General features: G+C 35.0%; 1 protein-coding gene across 6 annotated transcripts in view; it reads left to right on the forward strand.

Moving 5' to 3' along the window:
* Window positions 1–24,419, forward strand: part of LOC141461832 (tRNA dimethylallyltransferase) — a 498,974-nt gene that overhangs the window by 301,479 nt on the left and 173,076 nt on the right. For 5 of the 6 annotated variants that reach the window (XM_074143235.1, XM_074143208.1, XM_074143218.1 and 2 more), the window contains 2 exons: window positions 23,672–23,859; window positions 24,089–24,299. In XM_074143235.1, the coding sequence (XP_073999336.1) occupies window positions 23,672–23,859; window positions 24,089–24,299 (399 nt within the window). Of the gene's footprint in view, window positions 1–23,568; window positions 23,588–23,671; window positions 23,860–24,088; window positions 24,300–24,419 lie in introns of those variants that run through there. The other variant, XM_074143253.1, reaches the window with a different exon arrangement.

Raw genomic sequence — 24,419 nt, forward strand, 5'->3', positions numbered from 1 at the left:
AGAAAACTCATCTCTCAACACAATTTTCTATGCAAGGGCTAAACATCATTTCTATTTTAGTTTAAATTTTATCTCAAGGTGCATAAAATAAAATTACAAATGGGATAATCCAATATACCTCAAATAGATAATTACAAATTTACTATTAGCGAATCCTAAATTATAACTTGAAAGAAATCATAAAAGAATTTCATCACATTTTGTGACACATCTGAATACAAGCACACTATTTCGTCGGCAAGGATATCTACCGATCGTCGTAATTAAGATTTGTATACTAGGTCACTAAAATTATCCCAGTGGGTCACTAGGTGACCCGTGGGTCACCAGGTTGCCCTGCTCTAGATACACACTCCAGACAAAACGATACGAGGGTCGTTTGAAAAGTCCGTGCAAAGTCAGAGAGATAGCACTACTGGCGCGTATCGAGGTTATGTTTAGTTAGTAGCATCTCTTGGAAGAACACACACCAAGTTTCAGCCAGATCGGTCTATTTCTTTGTGTTTGGCATTCGTTTGAATCGAGGAAGTCGAGTGATTTTCAAAAAATGGGCGAAAAAGAAACTTTAAACACTACTTTATGAAAGGCAAAACGCCTGAGGAGACTAAAGAGAAGCTTGATAAACATTATGGTGACTCTGCACCTTCGATTAGAACAGTTTATAAGTGGTTTCAAAATTTTCGGAGTGGCCATACGGGCACAAGTGACGCTGAACGTTCTGGACGCCCTGTTGAGGTTACTACTCCAGAAATCATTGATAAAATCCATGATATGGTGATGGATGACAGAAGAGTGAAGGTGCGTGAGATGGCTAGTGCTGTGGGCATCTCGAATGAACGGTTACATAATATTTTGCATCAACATTTGGACATGACAAAGCTATCCGCAAGATGGGTGCCGCGATTGCTCACGCTTGACCAAAAACGAAATCGTGTGAAGTGTTGGCCCACAAAAAAGTCCTTTTCCATCACGACAACGCACCAGCTCACACCTCAGCAGTTGTGGTCACAAAATTAATGGAAATAGGGTTCCAACTCGTTTCACATCCCCCCTATTCTCCAGACTTGGCTCCTCGGACTACTATTTGTTCCCCAATATGAAGAAATGGCTGGCGGGAAAAAGATTTTATTCAAACGAGGAGGTGATTGCAGAAACGAATGGCTATTTTTCAGACTTGGACAAATCCTATTATTCGGAAGGGATCAACAAACTAGAGCAGCGTTGGACGAAGTGTATAAGCCTAAAAGGAGATTATGTTGAAAAATAAAAAAGGTTTACCCCAAAAAATTAAGTAGTTTTTATTTTTGCACGGACTTTTCAAACGACCCTCGTATTTCCAGTGCAAATTGAGAATAGAATATCTGCACGAACAACAATAAGTTAAGAAAAAAACAAAATTCTTGTAATTTGCATTGTTCATTTTAGTAGCATTTCTCTGTGTTCAGAATTTGCAATGAATAGTTCACTTAATTTGCTGTAATTTATGAACGTACATTACTTTAAAAGACGTGTGCACTGAGTAAAATGTTCATTTCGCTCGAATTTACAAACCAAACAATTTTTATAGCAGCGATAAAGTGACATCCAGAAGATAAGAAAGTGTAAAGGCGAAGATAGCTTGTAAAATGGAACTTGAATACAGACTTGGAGAAAATGGATGCCATTTAAGAGTGTGCCGTCATCAGAGAATTATAAAAATAGTTCCGTGTCATCCATGTTCGTTTCTCTGTGTGGTAAAATAGTAAGAGCAGGCTTCTTTTATTTTTATACCTCTTGAAGATAGTTTTATCGTTTTCTAATTTAGTTTTTTTTAACTTTTCTAATTCTTCTCAAACTATAGTATAGCTGTTAAAAAATTGTGTCTAGTAAGTTCCGCAATAAAATATTCTTTTATTTTACTGTTAGTCAAGAGTGGTCGCGTCAAATTTTTTGAAATTATGTTTTAAAACCGGAAACGCTCGTATGAGTTTCCTATAAAACAAAACGTTTCAGGAAGTTTAAACTTAAAATAATTGTGGCCACTACAGCCGCTTATGGTATTAGTTTAAAATCGGCAAGTATAACTTTTTATAATTTTTTTTTTATTGATTATAACTGTTTAATGATTTAATTATTCAAAGATTTTTCCGTAAAACTCGATTGAGGGTATTGCTGTGCAGAAGATTTGGTAGATTCTTTCTTAAGTGCCGTTATCTGAAATGCATGTCTTCTAGATCTTTCTGTTAACTCCGTATTAAAATGAAATAGATGCATAACCTTTTTTTTTTAAAAAAAATAATTTTTTCGAACCAAATTCTTTTGTGCAATGTAGCCTTCCCTATAACGTTGTTAAAAAATTAAATATGACTCGTAACAGAAAATTTGTGGGCCAGAATTTTGAGAACAGTTTTAAGAGAGAAGTAATTTAAATGTTCTCGCCAGATTTTAATTGTTTCAAAAATGGATGTGGCACTAGAAGTGTCATTTCATTGAATTGTACGGTAGATTGTATTAAAAAGGGTGGTTCCACCAAAAAGGGGAAGGAACGCAGGCAATCCAAAATGCCCATTGTTCCCCGCCCACCCGTCTCATGAGATATACCGGGGCTTTAAAACAACAGATCCGGCTAAAGTTTGCCTAATGCTAATACAATAAACTGATAAAGTAGCAACAGGACCCTAGGGAGCATGGCGACTCAATCGCCCAGTGCACTGAATAAACCTAGAAAGTTCGTTAAGATTACCAGATGCTAAAATCTCCGGTAGGGAGACATTTGACCTTCCGAAGACGGGAAATCTAGTTTTAGAATAAACGGGACACACCTCTACAAAGTGCCGCACAGTCTCATTGGGGACTCACCACAGCCAGCACAAATTGGCAACTGGGTAAGGCAGCATTTGAAAAGATGGTACCGCTCATTTCGCATGTCCATTCAACACCTGAACCAACTGGCGGATCCTGGGACCTGCTAAAGCCCAACTATAGCCGTTTTTGACAGGCCAAGGATTTCCTTAGCCTGGCGGCAGTCAGCTCGGGATCTCCACCGTTTCCGGTATTCTTTCAAAATCCACTGCTCCACCTCTGTTCTACAACGTGAATTGTACGGTAACTGTGTGTTATTAGTAAAAATTCGAAGAAAATTACTTGACTGAGTGTGAATTCTCGAATTTCTCTATTCAGATAGGACTTATCCGAAATTCTTTTGATGCAAATTAATTTTAAGGCGGTCTTCTGGTACATCGTTAGTAGTTTTATTATGGCGGATCCGTTTAGTATCAACATTTAGTATAAAGTTCAAGTTGAAAGAAACCCTATAAAACTGTGTTAAGAGGAGCGTGAGAGAATTTTTTTGCATCAATTTCCTTGCACGCAGCCACATTGCATTCTCATTGCAACAAAATTTCTTATTTATGCAGTTTTATTGGTTAATAAGAGGTGGTTAGCGGGAAAAATTGCTTTATTTCTTTGTAAAAGGCCAATTCATTGTATCTCTTGTTTAGAATTATCATGTCTAGAGAGTTTATAACGTCAAGATTTATAGCTAACGAGTTTTATTTGTTCAAAAATCACTAAAAATAAGTTGCATTTCATTTGTTATGATAAACAGTTATTTCAGCATTAGATGGGTGTTATAACATTTGAAATAACATAAGGTCGCCTGGACTAGAAGTTTTTAGATCTCTTTTTTAACTCTTTCGTAATCTGTTCTATCTTGAAACACCATTTAGCTTTACCGCGGTGATTTACTCGCAGAATATCAGCGCTACTAAAAAACAAAAGGTCATTTACTTATGGGAGAAATAAATAAGAACTTCTAAAATAAATATATATATATATCTATTTAATCGGTTTAAGTTGCCATAGTGTTGTTAAAATTAGGCCAGAGAAAATATCACATTAAACCTTAACCCTATCATTTCATCACGATTTCTGCAATTGAATGATGTCAGATTGGAGCATAAAGAAAGGTAGTGGGGGAAATTCAATTTATTTTCATCGTGGATAAGCTGCAGAGTATCATAGAACCGTGAGGTAGCACAATATAAACATGTTTCTGTTCTTATTGCAAAATTTTTGTTTTGTTTTTAAATCAACGAGGCTTATTGTTTGATTGTAAATAATATGCAAAAGAGGAAAAGTATTTTGGCATTGTGAGGGGGGCAGATCTAGATCTAGAAATTGTCGATGCTCTTTATAATGTGGGCCAGATTCCGAGCCCTTCAGCGTTACTGGCTGCCTGCTCAAGACCTTCAACTAGAGCTTTCCGACGGGGAAGTCAGACTGTGTGTAATGTGGACGGCCCTCCTCCAATGCCAAGTCGTCACTTCTAGGCTGTTCCAACCTTACTCTGTGCCCATTATGTATTCACTGTTTCTTCATTGAGCGCCTTCTTTCGATCATTATCAATGAATGAACAAAAACAAAATCATATTTCATAACACCATTCTGCCATAATTATCCTTTTTTTTCTCTCTTTAATTATTATAATAATAGCTTCAATTAAAGTTTATTAATCACTAATCAATCCCACGTAAAGAATAGTTCACTTTCAATAGCCATTTTAATGATCGTAAAACTCTTTGTGAGTAAATTATTTACGGTATAATTAATTGTAGCCGAATTTATGACTGGGTGGGCAGTGCTGTTGAATTAGCCAGCTTCATTAGTTTATAATATCAAGTTCTAATCATTCTGTCTGCTCCTTCTCACCGAGTAGAGGTCATCACAATCAACTTTTCTGCAGTATTGGTGTTGTAAACTGTAAAGTAAAGTGAATATTTCAGAGATGGTAGAGTTTAACTTTCACCCTGAGACGCAGGATGCGGAGTTATTTAAGTGAATTAGTTTCTTTCAGTTACGAGTACAAAATAATCAGGAATAAATGTACTGGATTACTATCGTACTTAAACATGATGAGTACAGAACGAAGTACTTGATTACAATGTACTGATGTAAAGCGAGTTAGTGAATACTCGAAGTATAATGAGTAATGAGTACTTCAGTACTTAAGTAAAAGAGTATCAGGGTACTACTTCATATTTTTATAAACTTTAGTACCCCATTTAAAGCTTGAGTAGTTTATACTAGTTCGCTCCTGCATTGAACTGACTTGGTTACCCAATTATAGGGGTTGAGGGCCACTTTTAAACCTCTTTAGTAGAGCCTAGTTGAGCATACCCAAAAAGACATTTCTTTGGTACAATGACTCTTCAATCTCTTTACCTTTCTGGCGTTGTAGAAGGAAGATGGATCAGTGGATGAGACGCAAAGAGGAGAATCCCACAATGGAAGCTTCCAAGCTAAGTAGGGTAGTAACCGGTAATTAACGTTCATCCAGCATTTTGTGTGGACGAGGAACAAAGGTTATTTTTTGCCTATGTCCTTTTCCTTACTAAAGGCGTCAGTTTATGTAGCCTAATCTAATCTAAATACTCCCTTTGAACCTACTTTTTACCCAATTACAGGCCCCACTTTATAGCTCATAAAACTGTTTTTTAAACCTCTTCTACCCCATTATAGATGTGTTTATCCATTTTTGAACACGTTTTGGTGTAACACCAAAGATATTTGATTACTGAGTTAATGTTATTCATAACATTTGAATAAAGTACAATTTACGGTACTTAAGAATGTATCCGCCCAACCCTGGCTTCCTAGGTAATTCAAAACATACTTCACTTTTTTGCAACGACGTATCCTCCGTCGGACATAGACAAACAACTATCATGGTATACACAAACAGAAATGGAATGTGTAGGAATGAATGTGAGGTTAAAATTGAGGATACGCTAATTCTACATTCTTGCAAGGCTATAACGGATATGACTGTTCAAGTATTACTGCGTAAAAGCCATTTATACTCGTTCTGCAATTTGAGGCATAATTAAGACAAGGTTTAAAGAAATTTGGTCATTTATTGTTAAAGTCATTGAAATAAGAAAACGTTCGTTCCTCCCTGACTTTTAAACTTCCGCAGTTCTTCGCAGAAATTTTTGTTTGAAAAGGCGTCCAGTAATAAATAGGAAATTTAAATTTAATTTCACCTATCAAACCGAGTAAAAACTTAGTCTTTAGAGCAGTGGTTTCCAAAGTGATCCCTACGGACCCCCAGGGGTCCCCGGTATCATTCAGGGGGTCCGTGGAAAATTCAAATTGATTTGGGGGTCCCTGAACAACGTCAGGGGGTCCGTGCGAGGTACAATATAAAATAATAAAACTGTGATCCATTTTTATTATTATGGAAATTAGAAACTAACAAGGTGACCAATTAAATTTAATCAAAACTAAAAGCGTAATATCTGTGTTTGTTGCAAAAGGTTTTCTGTAAAAACAAAACATGGGAAGAGGAGAATGTTCTCAGTTTCCAAATCTTTGAGAAATTTCAAAGTACAGATGAAGATTTGCTTGCTCACTGTCGAACACTTAACGACAGACCTGAACCAAAGATTTGAAGATACGAGTATTCTTCACTTGAATATTCCCGATTGGGTGTTGAACCCTTTTGCGCGTGGACAAACTCAGATTCCAAACACAGATGAATCCATACTAATACAGGAGCAACTTATTGAAATATCCACAAATGAGGAACTTAAACCAATGTTTGAACAAGGATACCCCAAATTCTAGTCACAAAAACAGATCCAATTTTATATCCTGCATTATGGGTTATTGTACAGAAGTTGTTGACTGCTTTCCCGTCTTCCTGTTTGGTAGAACCTGGATTCAAAGCCGTTATGAACCTCATCACAAAATGTTTTTTTAAATTTGTTATTTTTATACTATGCATTTATGTAGCTTTTTCACTTGGGGGTCCGTGGGCAAGTTTTGACTATAAAAAGGGGTCCATGGGCATGTTTTGACTATAAAAAGGGGTCCGTGGGTCAAAAACGTTTGGGAACCGCTAGTTTAGAGGATTGATTTTCGTAGTGAACAATCGTCACTGTAATGACATCATAGGACCTAATTGATTCCACTTCAATCATCTATTCTTACGCAGCTCTAATGGATGAGATTGAGATCAAAAGAAGTCTACCTCAGTAGAACACTATTATTAGAAAAATTTTGGGAAATTTTACTGGAGATTTCATTTGAAAGTTGACCATTTGTCAAATTTCATTGTTAGAAGTTGCACCTTTGTTAACTACATCCAAAGTTAACAGTACTAACTACGAGTGTTCCCTTGAAACGAACGTTATGTATTTAACCTCGGCATTTGTTATATTGTCGACACTTCCTTTTGCTCTATAAATATGAGGAAATGAATTTATAGGCCATCTTTCAGTCTTTGTTGCCTTTTTTATTCTTCTCTTTTTGTTATTGTTCACCTTAATCACATTTTCTGTTCAAAGAATTACGTTATTACTTAATCTATAAATTACAAACTAATTACAAGCGTGAGATTTAGTTAAGAACATTAATGTATTTTCTGAGCTTTCAACCAGTGATAATTATTACTTTAATCTGCCAGTGGTAATTTAAAAAAATAAAACATCATTTGTGGAGTTCTGCCCTTACACCCGTTAATCCAGACACTTAATTAGCCAACTAAATATAAAGCTGCTGAAATGGAGCGTAATATCTGACCTACTCACCCAAATTCTTCTTTCTATTGTGTCGTGTTTGATATCTCTAGTTATAAGAATGTATTATTATTATTATGCTTCTTCCCCAACCCCTATAATTTACTTGAGCAAAATTAGGGTTGAAGAATTGTTCATTATACACAATTATATTATTTTATAAATGCATACAAGAAGCGCTGAAAAAATGCACTGCAACTTTCAAATATTGCATCTCCCTTTTCAGAGTTTGGTTTATAGAACTAGGCTTGCATTAAGTCTTGCGATTTCATCCGTCATTAGCACGCATATTTATTGTATCTCTGACCGGTTTTGGACCTTCATCCATCGTCAAATTGATGTAGTAATGAATATTGACTTCACGTATGTTTCTGTCTCGTGGTACATTTACTGACTGACTGATATTCAGTACGAATTCATCATATTTTCTAATAAGTGAGATATCATAATGGTAGCTGCAAAATTGTACAAATAACATTATATTCTGCATAATAAGCATGAAATAGTATGCCAATAAATTGCTAAATCGGAATATTGGAATATTCTCATAGCATTATTATGCATATCGGGGGTCTAAGATCCAATTATACTGCTGCTCCCTTATCATCTGCCTCTTTCATTAATAAGAGTTACTGCGAGGCCATAGATCTTCCTAATTCCGAGTTGGACACAAAGAATGTATTAAATGGCCACATTTCCAATATGAGGCGTTCACTCTAGCGAATCTTTCTTACGGAGGAATCAATGATTTGTGAATGGTTTCATATTAATTGAAGGGCGACGAATTTGCAAAGGCCTGGATTATTTGGTAATAGAATCACCATATATGTTGGTATGTTTTTCTTACTAGGTAAGCAAAGCATTGCGGTCATGTAGATTTTCGAATTTGAATGTTTACCGGCACCAGATCTGTACAAGGAAGAGGATCTTGGGCTCTTCAAATGACTCACTTGGAACCCAAGCAATGACAAAACGTGCGAAACTGCTCTACAGGCTTCTTGGACGACGCTCCAAATTACCCATTGAACTCAAACGCTTAATATACAGTACTATCCTCAAACCTATGTGGACTTACGGTCTAGAGCTGTGGGGTTCAGCCAAACCTACAAACATACGGACAGTACAAACATTTCAATCAAAACTCCTCCGACAGATAGCTGACGCATCTTTCTACGTGACTAACCTTACTCTTCACACCGACCTCAACATTTCCTTCATAGACCAACTCGCCAAGACTAAATACCTAAAATTCCATTCTACTCTCTCGACTAGCTCTAATCCTCTTGTACTGTCTCTCGCTTCCTCTGACATCCCTAATACTCCTCGCCGACTGAATCGCCAGTGGCCCCGCGACTTCCTTGTAGTCTGAAGACCTAAACGCCATAATTCTCCTATCTCTCCTCTCTCCTCCTCACACTCTCCTCTCTCCAATAGAGAGTGGTACCGCTGGGTAGTTTCTCTCCTCCTGCTCTCCTCCCGCACCAGTTCATCACTCTCACCATATTTACTTATTGTATATTGTATACAGATTGTAAATTACAAAAAAAAAAAAAGAACGTTTACCTGCAATATCCATTTTTAGGAGTTCTTTCTAGGGCAGAAGAAGAACTGAGAGACGGGTAAGCCACTTCTTAGGTTGTTTAAGCATCCCGTCTGAGCCTAAAAAAAGTAATTTTTTTTTATTACAAAGTCAGCTCCTGTGTTTTTTTAATATTCCAAAAACATCGCAGAAAGATGAAACTTAATATTTGGATTTGGTCTCACCTGGGATTGTAACTTAGAACTTACCAATCATAATTTCTGTACCGGAAAAACCATTCTTCTCAATGGAGTTTTTCAATTTACTAAGATTTTCTGAAAACCCCCAGCTAAGATCGTCTCCAAATTTAGTTTATTGATTTCATATAGGTCAAGAACTTTTATTTAAACCTACAAAATCTCCTGGCCCAATATGTCCGCAAGTTGATCAACTAAGGGGGTGACTTTGTAAATAAGCCCTAGCTGGAACTTCAGGTGTTTTAAAATATAATATTTGAATCTAGCCAATACATATTGCCCATAAGACCAAATGCAGCTACAACAAAATAAATAAGCAATATATTATAGCAATAGAAAAACTTGATTCAGACTCATTTTTGGAATTCCTGAATAAGAGATGAAGAAGATAATAATGAATGTTTGAAATAGGTACAATGAACTTATTCTTGAATATAGAAAATGTTATTTAAACATGCCAAAGAAATTATAAAGAAAACGAAATGTAAATGTAAACTGGTGCCAAAATTGCGCAATTTGGGTTCTACGAACTAGCATTTGGTCGTTGTCATTAAAGTTTATTTAAAGATGTTTTATTAAATTTACATAATTATTGATCTAATAAAATATTATTGATTGATATCCGTTTAATAACCATTTTTTATACATTTTATTGAGCACAAAAAAGAAGTTTTAATTTGGCTAGGAATTACTTATGGATAGTTATTGTAGTTTATTTTTTGTAAAGATTTGATTTTTTTTTTTTATTAATTATTGATGGGAAACTTCTTTCGAGATTTCGATTTACGTCTTTGTGTATATAATTTACTTTATTTCAATTATATCCTTAAATTGTGCAGAAGGTAAAGGAGGTTAATAATTTTTCGTGAACTTAATACATTTTCACCAGACCCTTTTTGTTTTGTTCTTTGAAATGATAAAATTGGATAAGAGATTGGATAGCTAAGCGACGAGTAACGTTATCTGTTGCTAGAATCGCCGACGTGTATGTTTGTTGAATAAAAATCATTATTATTAACTTAGAAATAGATTTAAGTCGATTTTTTTGGACACTAGCTGCTGTAGTATCGATTGTAGGTTCTAAAACTTCTGCTATTATTGTCTTCAGAATGCGAATCCTCCTTGCCCCTAAGATGCTTCTTTCTCTTCGGCGGCTGCCAGCAACTGGGCGAACTTTTGCTAACATCTTTTTTCTTTGTTCTTAGAGGCGGAAAGCTTGAGTTGCATGAGAATATTAACACTTTTAACTTGAGCGTTTAAATTGCCATAAATACATGAAATGTACACATGAGGTAAACCATAAGAGAGAGGAATTTCCTGATGAAGAAGTTTCCACGGACAGCCAGCTGCTTTGGTTAGCCCATCAAACATTTCGAGACAAATGTTGGGGGACTTGAGAGAGAATGAACGGGATCTATCGTTATGTTGGCCACTTAAGTTCGAACCCTGTTGAATCCCATGAATAGAGTTCATTTCTTTATAGGTTTCGCTGAACCCAAACATAGTTGATGACCATTAGTTTCAGGGCATTAGATCTGCCGAGGAGACTCTAATAAGTTTGGCACGGAAATAATTATTTGAAATCTAAATTTGACTAGTTTAAAATTAAATAGATTAAAGAGAACTTCCCAGAAATAAAATCGTGCTAAATTCTTTATTAACCTAGATTTGCATGGGAATAAATGGTTGCAAATATTGTAATAGCTACTAGCAGCCAATTCTAAAAATGGTTAGTTACTTTGTTTTTATAACCCCAATGGTAAAGAAATGTTCGAGCTTTCTTTAAACAGTTTATTTACAGTAATATTCATGAAATACATGGTGATCAGTAAATAATAAATTTACATACTATGAATTATTACAAAATGTCATGTACCGTTGTATATAACTTTCCTGAATGACTGTAATTTGTACCATTAGAGAAGTATTGTAATAGAATTCTACCAGTTTTGAGTTAGAAAAATGCAAATTTTGTTCCCATTCATTGAGAAACAAATTGAGGTTTTACGAGATGGACGTTTTAAGTGAGAAAATGGCAGAAAGTTAAACTTTATATCCCGATTTATATTTAGAAAGAACGTGAATACTTAAAATCTCTGACAAGGTTTTAAAAAGATAATTCTTTTAAAATTTACGAGCTTTCACTCATAAGTCTTCCACGGTTTATTTTCTTAATTGGTTTTGAAACTTAGAATTTTTACAAGAATCTTATTTGGCATATAATCAACGTGACGACACAGCTCCACAGATCTTTCTGGAAAACTGTTTTTCCTTAGATATCCATACAAACAGAAATGATTTTATAACATCACAGCTATTAAATCTAAGTTCAGATAAAAACTTTTTGGCCATCGTCTGAACTCGGATAGTTTGAAGTAACTTTGCTCGTTATCTCTTTTCTTAGTTACGCAATTTTGTTGCTTTTTACGCTGTGCAATAGTTTTAAGTTTTTGGTTTGGCTGTGCTGATAATAGCGAAATGAAATAGAAAATTCAATCTTCATTTTCATTGCCCGAAAAGTTAAAAAAACTGTTTCAAGGTAAAGTTTTCTCTTGTACTCTGAAATTTAACAAAGCTACTGTTGCACAACAATGGTTCACACAATTGCTCATTCAACTTGACAAATCATGATAAGTAATAAACTCTTGTTTCACATCAATAACGTTGCAAAAACAAGAAACAAAATAAAATTGTAATTTTTTGCATTTTTGCTTGTGCTGTATATTGTGTATACGAGAAGGTAATTTTCATTGAAAGTGAATCTCCCCCTAATTTGATCCAGATTGGGAATAAAATCATTAATGAATCAGTTAATAGTTAAACTTTTGGAACTCCGTTTAAAGAAAAGTGAAGTATTCTTTTTACAGTTTTTAGAGATGCATTTTGGTTGTTTTTGTATTCCACGCTGAATCTCCAGTGAAGGTAGCATTTTAATTAAACTTGCTTGGAACCAAGTCCGATTTGTATGTTTTTGTTATCCAGGGTTATTATATTATACCCTTACAACTAAATAGAATCAATTAGTTCAGATTGCTCGAGGATATACCAAAAATTACTTAGAGAGAATCGTAGACCAGTTATCAATTCACGGATCACCGCTACGGTTACCCATGCTTCGAGCATCTTTCACTCCATTGGAAGGATGTTCCTGTTAATCTCTTTAAAAAAAAATATCGAAATAAGACCTACGTTAAAGGCAAGTCGCCTTTACTGGCTCAAGCTCATTGACTTTGGCAGAATCACCTTTCCTTTGAGACCAGAATTGGAAGAGGTGCCCCTAGCTGTTAGATACCGCTACAGACCCTCCAGGTTGTGATGGTGCAGCTTTTTTTGGCTGTCTCTTTCAGAATATTGGATGCAAGGGTGTGTTTAGCGTACTCATTGTCATTATTATGTACGCCATCAACCCAGCAATGACATCTGTCAACCTTTTCTTTTTAGTTTTTTATCAATCAAGTCTCGTTAACGTCTGAGGCAGGTTGGATTCGAACCTGGTTCCATTATCACTGAACAAACCCTTCTCTGGTATTATTTCAATCTAATAATAGATAAATTATCTTAACAAGTAACAGATTATTTACTATTTTGAAAATTTACATAGATAAAAAAAAAAAGAGAAAAATTCTGTTGTTCTTACATATTTCATCCTTAGTATGTAATTTTTATGTGGAAGAGGTTTGCTGAAATTTTATTTAAACTTTTGTAGTTTAAATAATTTAATGTGTTTAAATTTAATGTGAAGTTTTTATTGTTAAAACTGATCAAGAACGCCAGAGAAACCTTATCCATGGTTGGTTCTATAATAAATATGAAATGCGGCAGTATAAAGTTCATCGGCTATTAGCGTGTAAATATTTAATAAAACTCCCCCAAGAGGAGGCAGTAGACAGGCTGTAGTACATAACGTGCTATCTGCGACTTGAGGCCAGCTACTTCGTTATGGTAAATTGCGCTATTAGTAATAGTGATAGCTCCCCCCAGTTCATTCCATCGAAAAAAAGTTCTTCCTCGTCAGAATTATAGTCATTAACCTAGAAAATTATAGCCATATTTCCCTCTTAAAAACTTACTATTATCTATTTTATTACTTTGAATGACTCTTCTGGGATTCTATGAAGAATTTCTCTCTCTTCTACTTCTTCTTCTTCTTTAAATTATTTGTTGGAATCATTTTACAGTTTAAAATTTTATTCATAGTTGGAGGTTATTTCTAGCACTAATTAGGATTTCACTTCCTAGGAGCTTCTTTTAGCTTTGTAACCAGATAACACTGGCCGGTCTTCAGCAAGGTTCGGCCGCCAATAATCACAGATGTTAATGCGCCATAAATAATAATTATAATAAAATAAAGTACCTCTTTAGGTCTAGTAAGAAAATGGATGACTATACACTGCTAATAATACCATAACAATAATATTTTAATCAAAGAACATTAAAAACCAAAGGATTTTTGCAAAAGTAGTACCCAGTGGAATTAAAAACGAACATTTTCTGATGCCCAAATATAACATTTTTAATAATTATTTAATCTTGCTATCTGTGCAGTCCTCCATCTGTGCACTCCAACCTGGACAGATCCTCCTTCAAATCTTAGACTTACGTTTCAAGCCCATCTCCAGGATGTATTTTGTACGCTTGTCTCAGATCGCAAGGTATCCTAGCAGACATCACAAAGTGCCCAATTTTGCACTTACCATCAATCAGGTTTCTTCCAATCTCTTTATTCGGACATTGTACTTCCTTCGAAACTTATCTGTCCCAACAGTTTTGCCTCGTCCATGGGCCATCTTAAGAAGGCTATAAGTTCCACCTTTAGTTACTACCGACCATCGTAATACTCCATCTCCATTTTTCATTTCTAAGGGCTAGTAGCAGGGTCTGTTTCTGAGATCCTATTACTAATATCTTGCGCGAAGACGTTCCTTAAGCTGAACTCGCACTAGAACTGCACCGTCCTTTCAAAACTAATTCCTTTCATCCAGGCATCAGATCTTTCTCTTCTTCTTTTTTTGAGTATGATGACCGAGAAGGGCTGCTTATTCTTCTAATTAAATAAATAATTGTAACTTAGTTTCAGTGGCGCCATTGAGGAAATATAATTAATTATAAGCTGACAGAGTTAAGTTTCAAGAGAAAAATAGTTAACTGATAGAATTTGTGTAAATTTGTTCTGTATAATTATTCCGCTCTATTTTAGCTTACAATGCTGTGCAACTGTGGCGTGTTTTATCAAAATCGTACTAATTTTTATTTATATATATATATTTTTTTTTTTATTGACTTTCATCGCCAAGTAAATCATAGAGCCAGCGCCGTATCAGTCGACGGTTGGGATTGTCTGAAAGTGTCAAAGATTGAGGAAGTTGGGATTGAGATTGTAAGGCAAGAGAGAAATTTCCTGTATCGGGCGATGATTAAGTTTTGAATGAAAGATATTTTTATAACAGAGTGAATGATTCTGCTAGAGACGTATTTATGGTGCGTTTGTAATTTTATGTAGTTATAAAGTATTGTATTATTTAATTATTATGCTGTCATAGTTTAATTGCTTCGTTAACCCAATAAAAAATTAATTTACGAGATTTCCATTGTCCATATTTAGCATTTCCGTAAGAAAAGTCTTCGAATATGGAAGAAAAAAAAAACCAGTAAAAAAATCTTATAATCAATTAAGCTTTGCATACTGCCAAAAAAAAATGGAACATTGCTGATTGTTCTGCTATTACGTGGCCAATTAACATTATAAGTTCAGAGTAGTTCCAGTTCCCTTGGGAAGCAACACATCACTTAAGACCTGCATCCGTTCTCACAACTGAATATCCTTTATGAAAGTACTTTCTTCTACTGTGAGACTATTTTTGGAAGTTATCCACAGTTCCAAACTTAGGTTCATCCTTGTAGTGGAATATAGTTGCAGAAAAAGAAAAGATTTGAATCATGTGATTATGGTTACGGGGAATTGAAATAACGTCGTTATTTATTATATAATTTAATATCTTCCCAAGACTATTGCCCGCATTAGACGTAGATCCTGCCTAAAGAACCATCTTATCATTTTAGATAAAACAAAAATTAATCAATCAAGCCACCGGCCAGCGCAAGGGGCTTTTCTGCATTAGCCACTTTTTGTTATGGTTTGACGCTTTATTACTTGACAGAGGAGACAATAGCAAGAATAGAATCAAATATTTGCCATTCTGTAAGAGTTTCAATTATCTCAGTTCTTAATTCCTTCAATAATAGGTTAATCAATAGAAAGGAGAATCAAAAGAAAGTGGTATCTTTATCGAATAGTTACAGAATGGAAGATAGACGGAGAAACAATATTGTTACAAACTTATTTGGAGACAGTTTTATCTTTGATAAATTCTTCGCATTATGAACAAACACAATTACCTAATAACCGCAAAGTGACTAAATACATCAAACATTTATAACTGTATAGATTACTCAGAAAATATTTCATACCCGATAGATGAATCATTTAAAAAATTAACATAATTACTGCACACATTCTCAGTGCAGTTCTTTCAAAAAACAAACCTGAATAATCAAACTTTATTAAAAGTAACCAATTATAACGCTTTGTGTATTTAATTACTAATTTGGTAACCTGAAGAATTACTTAATTATTTCAGCAATGTTCGCATTGCAGAGACTGTTGAACTTAGATTGTGAGGATAATGAGTTGCGCCTCTCGTCAATCTACTTGATTTTTCCCGAGTCTTGGTCTTTGGGGTCGCCCAAACATGATGAATGCTACGAAGCAGCTCCTGCCTGAAAATTATTCAGATATTTCAGAAACCTATTCCCAGATTGGGTATGGAAAATTTACGAAATACTTGTACTGCCGGCCAGCGTTTTGCTGTTCTCTCCTTTCAGACAACGAACAGTGAGCTGTAAGAAGCTTGCTAGCAAGAGGAAATCTAAAGGTCAGTTGTTGGATTCGAACTTGGGATCTCCGCTTTGGTAGCCAGTACACCCTAACCGCTCATCTAATCCGTTTCGCTGCGTAGATCTATTGTGCCCCCATAATGGGTGTTGATAAGTGTAGTAAGTGATTATTTCAGACCCTAACAACTACCAACTGTAACAGATCACTAATAATAAAACCACTATAAGAATATAATTTGAAGACAGACATCAATAAATGTATCAAATTGCAGTTTGACATAAATCAAACTAATGGTTACCTCTTAAGAGCAGACAGCTGCCACAAGTGAATTTCATTAAAAGAAAGAAGTATATTAAATTTCTTTACGCTGATATCACAAATTTTCGCCCTCGATGTCTGTGAGTCACCTATGACATGATTTCTCTTTCTAACCTTCACAGCTTGTAGCTCATGTTCTAAGTTAAAGCCATTGCACTTAATGCGTGTTTACAAATGGCGTGTAAATGTGTAAGCAACCTGTATAGAGCACTCCAAGATGTAATTAATATTGATGAATTAGTAAAGTACCATATGGGATTTAAACATAATCTTAGTCAGTGATTTGATGCTTTTAATTCTCTATATGGACGGCCTTGTCAGATGCGTTCATTTTAATGTCATCACACTGAAGTCATATCAGTCCGTTTGGTTGATGACCCTGTAATAGTGATGCTTATTGTGCTCCTCAGGTTTATAGTTGCCACTAAAGGTTGACCCTGATGAAGAGCACTTCTCTCTCTCTACAGTATATTCAATCTTCTAATGACCTTCATATTTCCTATTCTTATATCTCTTTAACATTAATTGCAAAATGTTTGGCAGATGTTTAGCCAGGAGAAGGTGAAATGCTAAAGTTATTCGCTGCACTCTTCTGCAAAGCCAGCCACTCGCTCTATTTCAGGTTCTCTTTTTTACCGTGGGAACATTTTTCCAGAACACACCGTTTCTGAGAAAGTAAAAGGATATTCCATCCTTGCTTAGTATTTCATCCTTCTTCAAGATACATTATGTTGTGTATAATTTATTTCCTTTTGGAAGGAAAAGGTTTTTAGCCAACTCTTATCGGGTTACAAAAGGTCGCTTCAGATTTACACTCTGATCAAACTGATTAAATGGCATTTCGTATTCAACTGTTTTAGCAGGGTTTTTTTCTGGTTAAATTTCTCGTTTTTTTTATAGTTCATTAAATAAATATTTTTATTTAAATATCATACCTCTGATTACTCAAAATTGTGAAAATTCTGTAATATTACGACTTTATTTTTCATTTTACTGCTGAGCCAAGAGTCTCGTTAAAGATGTACAGCTTTGATTCCAGCTGTGAGATAGAGGTTATCCAGAAGAATGAAATTTCTTGTAATGCATTAACCTTGAGACTTTTTCACTTATTTAAGTATTTTTAAAAAATCCTTCGAAAATATTAAAAATTAAATTCGACTAAATTCTCCATCGACGTTACTAAGTTTCTTTTACTACTAACAAAAATTGTATAAAAGTTTCTAACTGGTGCTGCTTCACTATATGAGGTTCTGGCTTTTTCTGAACAAAGAAATCACGTTTATAAAAATTCTAAAGTAAAAAATGCAGTAAGAAAAAGTGTTTATTTGTCAGTATTGTGACTCTAAGTCAGCAAGTGTAGAGCCAAATGGTAACGTAAGTGCAGTCAAAATCTCTACACTAAACTTATTAATATACATCTGTTGATGGATGAATGTCTGAAGCCGGTCAAGGATACAAGAAACATGGCTGCTATGGCGGATACAATCATAGATAATATCAAGCACTGCGGAGCTATCCACCGTTTCATAGTTATTAATTATTGTAAACAAAATAATCAAAATGAAACGACCAATTTTTTGACCGTGTAAATCGAGGAACCGGTGTATATGTACACAGTAATTTTAATAAATTGAATTTTTAAGGCTGTACTATTTGTTGGTTGCATGGGGAGTTACAGAGCTAGAATATTCTTAGTTGTTTTAAAGAAGAAGGTATTCTTCCAAGGTAGAGTGTACAAATAGATTATGCGAAGCTGACCTAGGATATAGTTGGACATGTAGCGGTGGGCGCATGAACTTGTGGGAGGTCGTGAAGAATGCTGCTCCAGCTCCTCGCAGCAGTACCGGCTCCTCGCAAGACCAACATCGCGGAGAGGGGAAGCGACACTCTTGTTAGGTGAACGTAACGGTTTCTTCACGACCTTGTCTCTCGATCTTGCTGTTTGCTTTCTTCTTTCCCTTTGTTAATCTCCAGACAACTCCCAGACGAAGTTATTTCTTTCTCCTCTGGTAATTTTCAAAAGTTTAATAAGAGCCAATACTGAATGAAATACATGGCAAACTGTAGCTTGAATAAAAAATATTGTAAATAGTATTATTATTGTTTACTATGTTGGTTTTCTTTTTTCTTTTTCTTCTTTAAAAATCTTTATTGTCCACCTTCTGGGCCACTACATCACTTAGATTTTGCTCTTTTATGGTATACAAAGTTGGCGTTATTCACATGTTAAGTGAAAGTTATAAGTGACAATTCACTTTCCGTTTCTTCTCATTATTTAATTTTTACTTCTAAAGGCTGAAAGCTATATCTTCGTTGAATATAAATGTGGATCAGGTTACCAACAGGCTGGTTGTATTACCCATATGATGGACTTTGTTTAATGTATCCTTAACGTTCCTTATGTTGAAATTTGTTTTAAAAAAAGGTAAAAGATTGATATTAACCTGTTACATCTATACTTTGATCTACAGAAATGTAAATATCTGTACCACTTTTCATTTTATTGCTATTTCTTTGGAATTCTATTTAAATTTTCATTTTTATTGTTTTATTAAAATATAAAAATATAAAAAAAGTTGATTCACAATTTAAGGAATAACATATGATAGTATCCTGAGCAAAATCTAAAATATTTCTTCATTATTTCGATTCAAACGTAACGAAATCACAAGGGTGATTCGCTACACTCTCTGTAGCTCTAACTATTCTGTACAATTGATTGGATGATATTTAAATTGTGTTTTTAAACCATAACGGCTTGCGTGTAGAAGTGATGTCTTCCAACGATAATCAGGAAAATCCTGTTGAATAGACAGTCGTCTGCATATTATTATTTTAAAGAACTAATTGTCTTGAATCATATTTGTAGTGTGGATGAAAGTTGTAGTGAAGTCAATCCTCAATTCCTTGAACTTCACCCAATGATGAAGTGACTGCAATGATTAGATTTGCAAGATTGATGGTAATTTATCTTCCAGTGATTGCTTTCTTTATTCCAGATCAGTTTGATTCATCTTGATGGTTTTATTTTATTAACAACTCTATAGAAAAAGGATATGTAAAGTGTTTTGGGCAATATCCTTTATTATTTTTGTTTTGTCCTTGTATTTTAGAAATTACTACTGCTGCTACTATTACAAATGGAGATTAATAGCATCCATCTTATATTCGGCAAAGGTAATTTCAAGTTTGTCCAGTAGCTTGAGTTCCTCGTCCAATTGCAATCACGAGCGGGACAGTATGCTAAGAATCTAAGTAGAGTGATTGCATCCTATTCAGTATTCTAAATTTCAGCATCGACTAAGCAAATACTACTTTAAGAAACTTTACTACAGTTAAATGCAATAAAAGAGGCAAGAGAAGAATAACATATTTGAGGATATAATCTGAATACTAAAATTCGAATTTAATTAAAAATAATAATATTAATAAAATCTTAAGCTTATTTTACTTAATACTTTTCATACCATGTGCCTACCCCAGATTGCACAAACTGTTACTACAAAATGCCGGGTAAACTTGTTTGTTTCAATTATAGAATTTAATTAGCAGTAAATACTTGAAAAGATTAGTGGTGACCATAATTGCGGCAACCGCATATTTTAAGGGAAAATGCATTTCGAAGTTCTTTAGAAAAAATTACATTATTTATACAGGATGTATACGGAGGAGTGGTCGAAACTTCGGGAGGTAATTCAACAGCTCAAATGCAACCAAAAATATTCTATTCACTTTGGCCCGATTCTCAATAGTGTCCAAGATATTTGCATTTTTAACTTTTCCGTCGATATTCGCGTTTTTCACCATAAAAACGGCCGTAACTTTTCTATCCTTTATCCTACAACAAATCTGCTTATTCCAAACGAAAGAGCATTAAATTTCCTATAAATCTGCTTGGTACAGAGCCTCAAAACGATTCTTATAATTTTATTCTTATAAACTTCTCTCCCGAAGTTTCGACTACTCCTCCGTATACACCCTGTATATTAAAACTGTCCAGCATGACAGTTATTTTGATCGTCAAAAAGCGTAACGTTGAAAAACATCTAACTTTAACAATTTTTTTCTTTTTTTCTATAAAAGATAAAATTCAATTTTTTCTCTTTTTAAATATAGGGCAAATCCTCCTAGGCAACGTAGATTAGGATATTCTAGATATCCTACGAACGAACGAAAATCTCTTAAACAAAAACTTACAGCTTCAAAAGTTAACTATAAGAGCTGAATAAACGATAAATATTTAATTAAAATTGTTAAATCTAACTTTAATAATTGATTGCTAAAAAAGTTATATTGTAATAACTCCGATATATTGTATTAATTGCCTGTTTTAACATTTTAGAATTAAAAAAAATAAAGAGCGGTTTACTTTCACTTTATTATGCTCATAAATTTAAAAATAAAAATCGAAGTTATTATTTTGAAAGTGTACATTAGTAGGGACCACTTCAAAAATACTGGTCCCAGATTAATGGGAGGCTGATATAATCATGAAATTGTTTCTTGTTTTCCTTTCTCCTGGATTATAATATTTGTAGAACAGATTGAAAAGAAGCAGAGTATTAAACATTTTGAGATGAAATGATCACTTACTTAATTCCTCTTTATCAGATTTGCCGAATGGCAGACCTGACTGTTTATTAAATACTTAACTGCAATATCATTACCGTTTATTATTCAAACAAAAATAGCATTTCACTTTAGCTCCCACACAACCTCTTTATAAAATCTGTTTCAATAAATAAATACTGGCTCTCTCTAGAGTAGATAGTAGACTAAACATAATATTTATTTATTTAATAATAATTACGACAGGATCTTTTACAGAAGAGTTTGGACATGACTGTTTTTAATATCTTCGTTTATTGAAATTTACAACTGCTGTCGCAATTATGTACCTCTGCTGCAAGAAATTTGATGGTTATAAGTTAATTAATTGTTGGGAATAAGTTAATTGTTAAACTGACCGTCGAGTAAATCGCGACGCCAGCATCGTTTCAATCGTCGTTGGAGTTTGCCAGGAAGAGTCAAAGATGAAAGAAAGGTGGTCAATAAGAGAGGATGTGAGGAAAGACGAGAGTGAATCTTCTGGTAAGGTACGGAGATTAGGTCTTGAGTAAACGGTACTTCTAGATCGGAGTATGGAGCATTTGTTATCTTCTTCTTCTTCCTTTGGCACCAAGGCCCTTGTAGGACCTTGGCCTCCTTAAGCAGATTAAACCAGCCCTCTCGATCTACTGACTTTCTTCTCCATTGGTGAATCTGCATTTTTTGGAGGTCATCCTCCACATCTTGTAGCCAGCGGAGTCGCGGTCTACCCCGCGGTCTCTTCCCCCCAGGATGTCCTTCAAAGCTTTGCGTGGGCCTCTCCCACGATCCATTCTTTCATTCCCCAACCATCTCAGTCTTCCAACTTTAATAGCGGTCACCAGGTCTGCATCCTTATATAGCTCCTTCAGCTCGATGTTCCTTCTACATCTGAAAACTCCATTGTCAGCTATAGGTCCGTAGATAGTTCTAAGGATCTTCCTTTCCCAGCAATTTAGTCTATTTTCATCAGCCACCGTCAGCGCCCACATCTCCGAGCCATACATAACAACCGGTCATTGGCGTAGGGAGTTGGCGGCCCCATCGCCCATCCAGTTAGGATGCAATCAGCCTCCTGTAAGGGGTGCCTGTTGCACGCAGGCACTGGGGAGCAGCGCCCCCATAGGTAACCCTAGCTCAGTGCACCATGCACACACCAGAACAGTACTTAAACCACATGATACACTACTACATAAGCACATTAACATAATACGTACCCTAGGGCTACCGTCCCTAGGAAGCCGTCTCGGAGGGGAAGCATGTTTGAAGGCTCTGAGAAGGCAGTCCCTTCATTAGACTCGGGCGCTGAGAGCCAATCACCCGCTCGCCTTAAATAAAACACGATTACGTATCCTAAAACAGATAAAACCCGAGCATTTGTTATACTGCGTAGAATTTGTGATTGTTGGTGTTTCAAGTCGGCGTAAGAAATTTAAAAGAATATATAAAAATTAATTATATTATTATAAAGAGAATAGTGATAAAAAATTTACCTTCTTCAAGGCTTTACAAAGCAAAATCATAGGAGTGTTTAAACAATTGTTGTTTTTGTGACTAATGCAGACAGTGATTATCTACTTATGAGTTTGGAATGTTGCGGCACGAGTCAAAAATTATAATGACAATTTTCCGCAAGCATGTTCATGACTCAAAAAAAATATTTCGCAAGCTTGTGGTAAAGGCAGTTTTTCCGGAAACCATAAGGAAGATCATAAAGAATTTCCTTTTTAAACAGTAATAAAGTGGCCATTGTTATTATATTCTTCTTGCTACCACATCGTTGTTCCGATTGTGGTGCACGCATTCTTGAGGTCAGGAATAAAAACACCAGTTTTGGCAACTCAACGTCCTTAATAGTGACGAAGGAAAGAAAATATTAAATGTTCGGCGTTAAGGTAATGCACGAATGGTTGGCGGATAAGTGTTTTTTAACTCGTAACATTTCTTCAAAAAAGAAAGTTACTGAATGGCATGTAAACCATACCCACTGCAGACCCTACGTTTGTGCTGTGAATGAACCCGGTGATAAAGCTATGTTGGTTTGTTCAGGTTTCAGGGTTTATGTTGATACTTCGAATTCTACTTTGATGGTTCACATCTGGGATAAATTTGAATTGTTTTATTTCCTGGTCATAACCAAATCACTATTATTCTTCGTTTCTTAACTGATTATGTCTTCTTAAGGTCTGAAGTGATTTTAACCACGCTGGCCACAGTTTTATCCGGATTCGCAAGTAAATCCACTCTTCACAATCACAAGTTAAGTTCATTCAATAAATTCAAGTTGTTAGAGAACGCTGAGCTAGGGCTGGTTCAATTCGTGTAGAACCTGTCATCGTGCTCTATTTTATTTGCCGATATCGTGAAGGTACGTGTTGAGGGAGTCTCAGTTACTTCCTCCACATCTTTTGGAGGGAATGACCACATCTATCACTTAAAAGATTCAAAAGTTGTATCCTCTCTTTTAGTAAAATTTAACACACATTTTCATGTCAATTATTTTATACCTGCATTTTTCCTTAATAATATTGTTTAGATAAGACGACTCCATGAGAAGAAGAAGTTGCCAGTTGTAGTGGGCGGTACACACTACTACATAGAGTCTCTTTTATGGCAAGTCTTAGTGGAGGACATTGGCAGCGGTCTGGACTACCAAATACCGAACGAGCATGTATCTACCGAAATATGTTCATTATTCAAGTATGCAGAATTATTAGCGGCAAAGTAAGATGTTCCAGTCATTTGATTATGCATTTTGCAATCACTTGAAGCCGAGTTATTATGGTATTAGTGATTAGTGCTACTTGATGTGGTTCCTCCGGTGCTTTCTTTTGGAAGTTTTGCATTTTTATTCTTTCTATTTTACCACTCACAGGCAAACATTTAGATCATTTCCTTTCAGATCTAAATACTTTTAAGAAGTTGATTGTTTAAATAAATGAAATTATACCAGGTGTCAAGAGGAACTGGATGTGGAAGAAGATTTGAAACAAAAAGAGAATCATTTAAGGAGTTTAATGTTACGTTTAGAAGAACGGAGTGGCTTACAATTGCTCCAGGAAAGTACTGATACTGGCCAAGAAGCTCCATTCAAAGCTTTCAGCAGAGCTGCTGAAGAATTCAGACATCACTTAATCACAATACAGGCAGAAATGAACAATAAGGTTATATTCTGTTTTAAAAGAAAACTTTAAATTTCATGAAGAAAAGTTAGACTTTTTTAGAAAACAATATTACATTTTCACAAATTTTATTCTTTAAAAGGAAAAAATAAATAAATACAT

This window comes from Rhodnius prolixus, unplaced genomic scaffold (genome assembly GCF_049639745.1).
Source record: "Rhodnius prolixus isolate KJV_2025 unplaced genomic scaffold, Rpr scaffold_1, whole genome shotgun sequence".
Lineage (NCBI taxonomy): Eukaryota > Metazoa > Arthropoda > Insecta > Hemiptera > Reduviidae > Rhodnius > Rhodnius prolixus.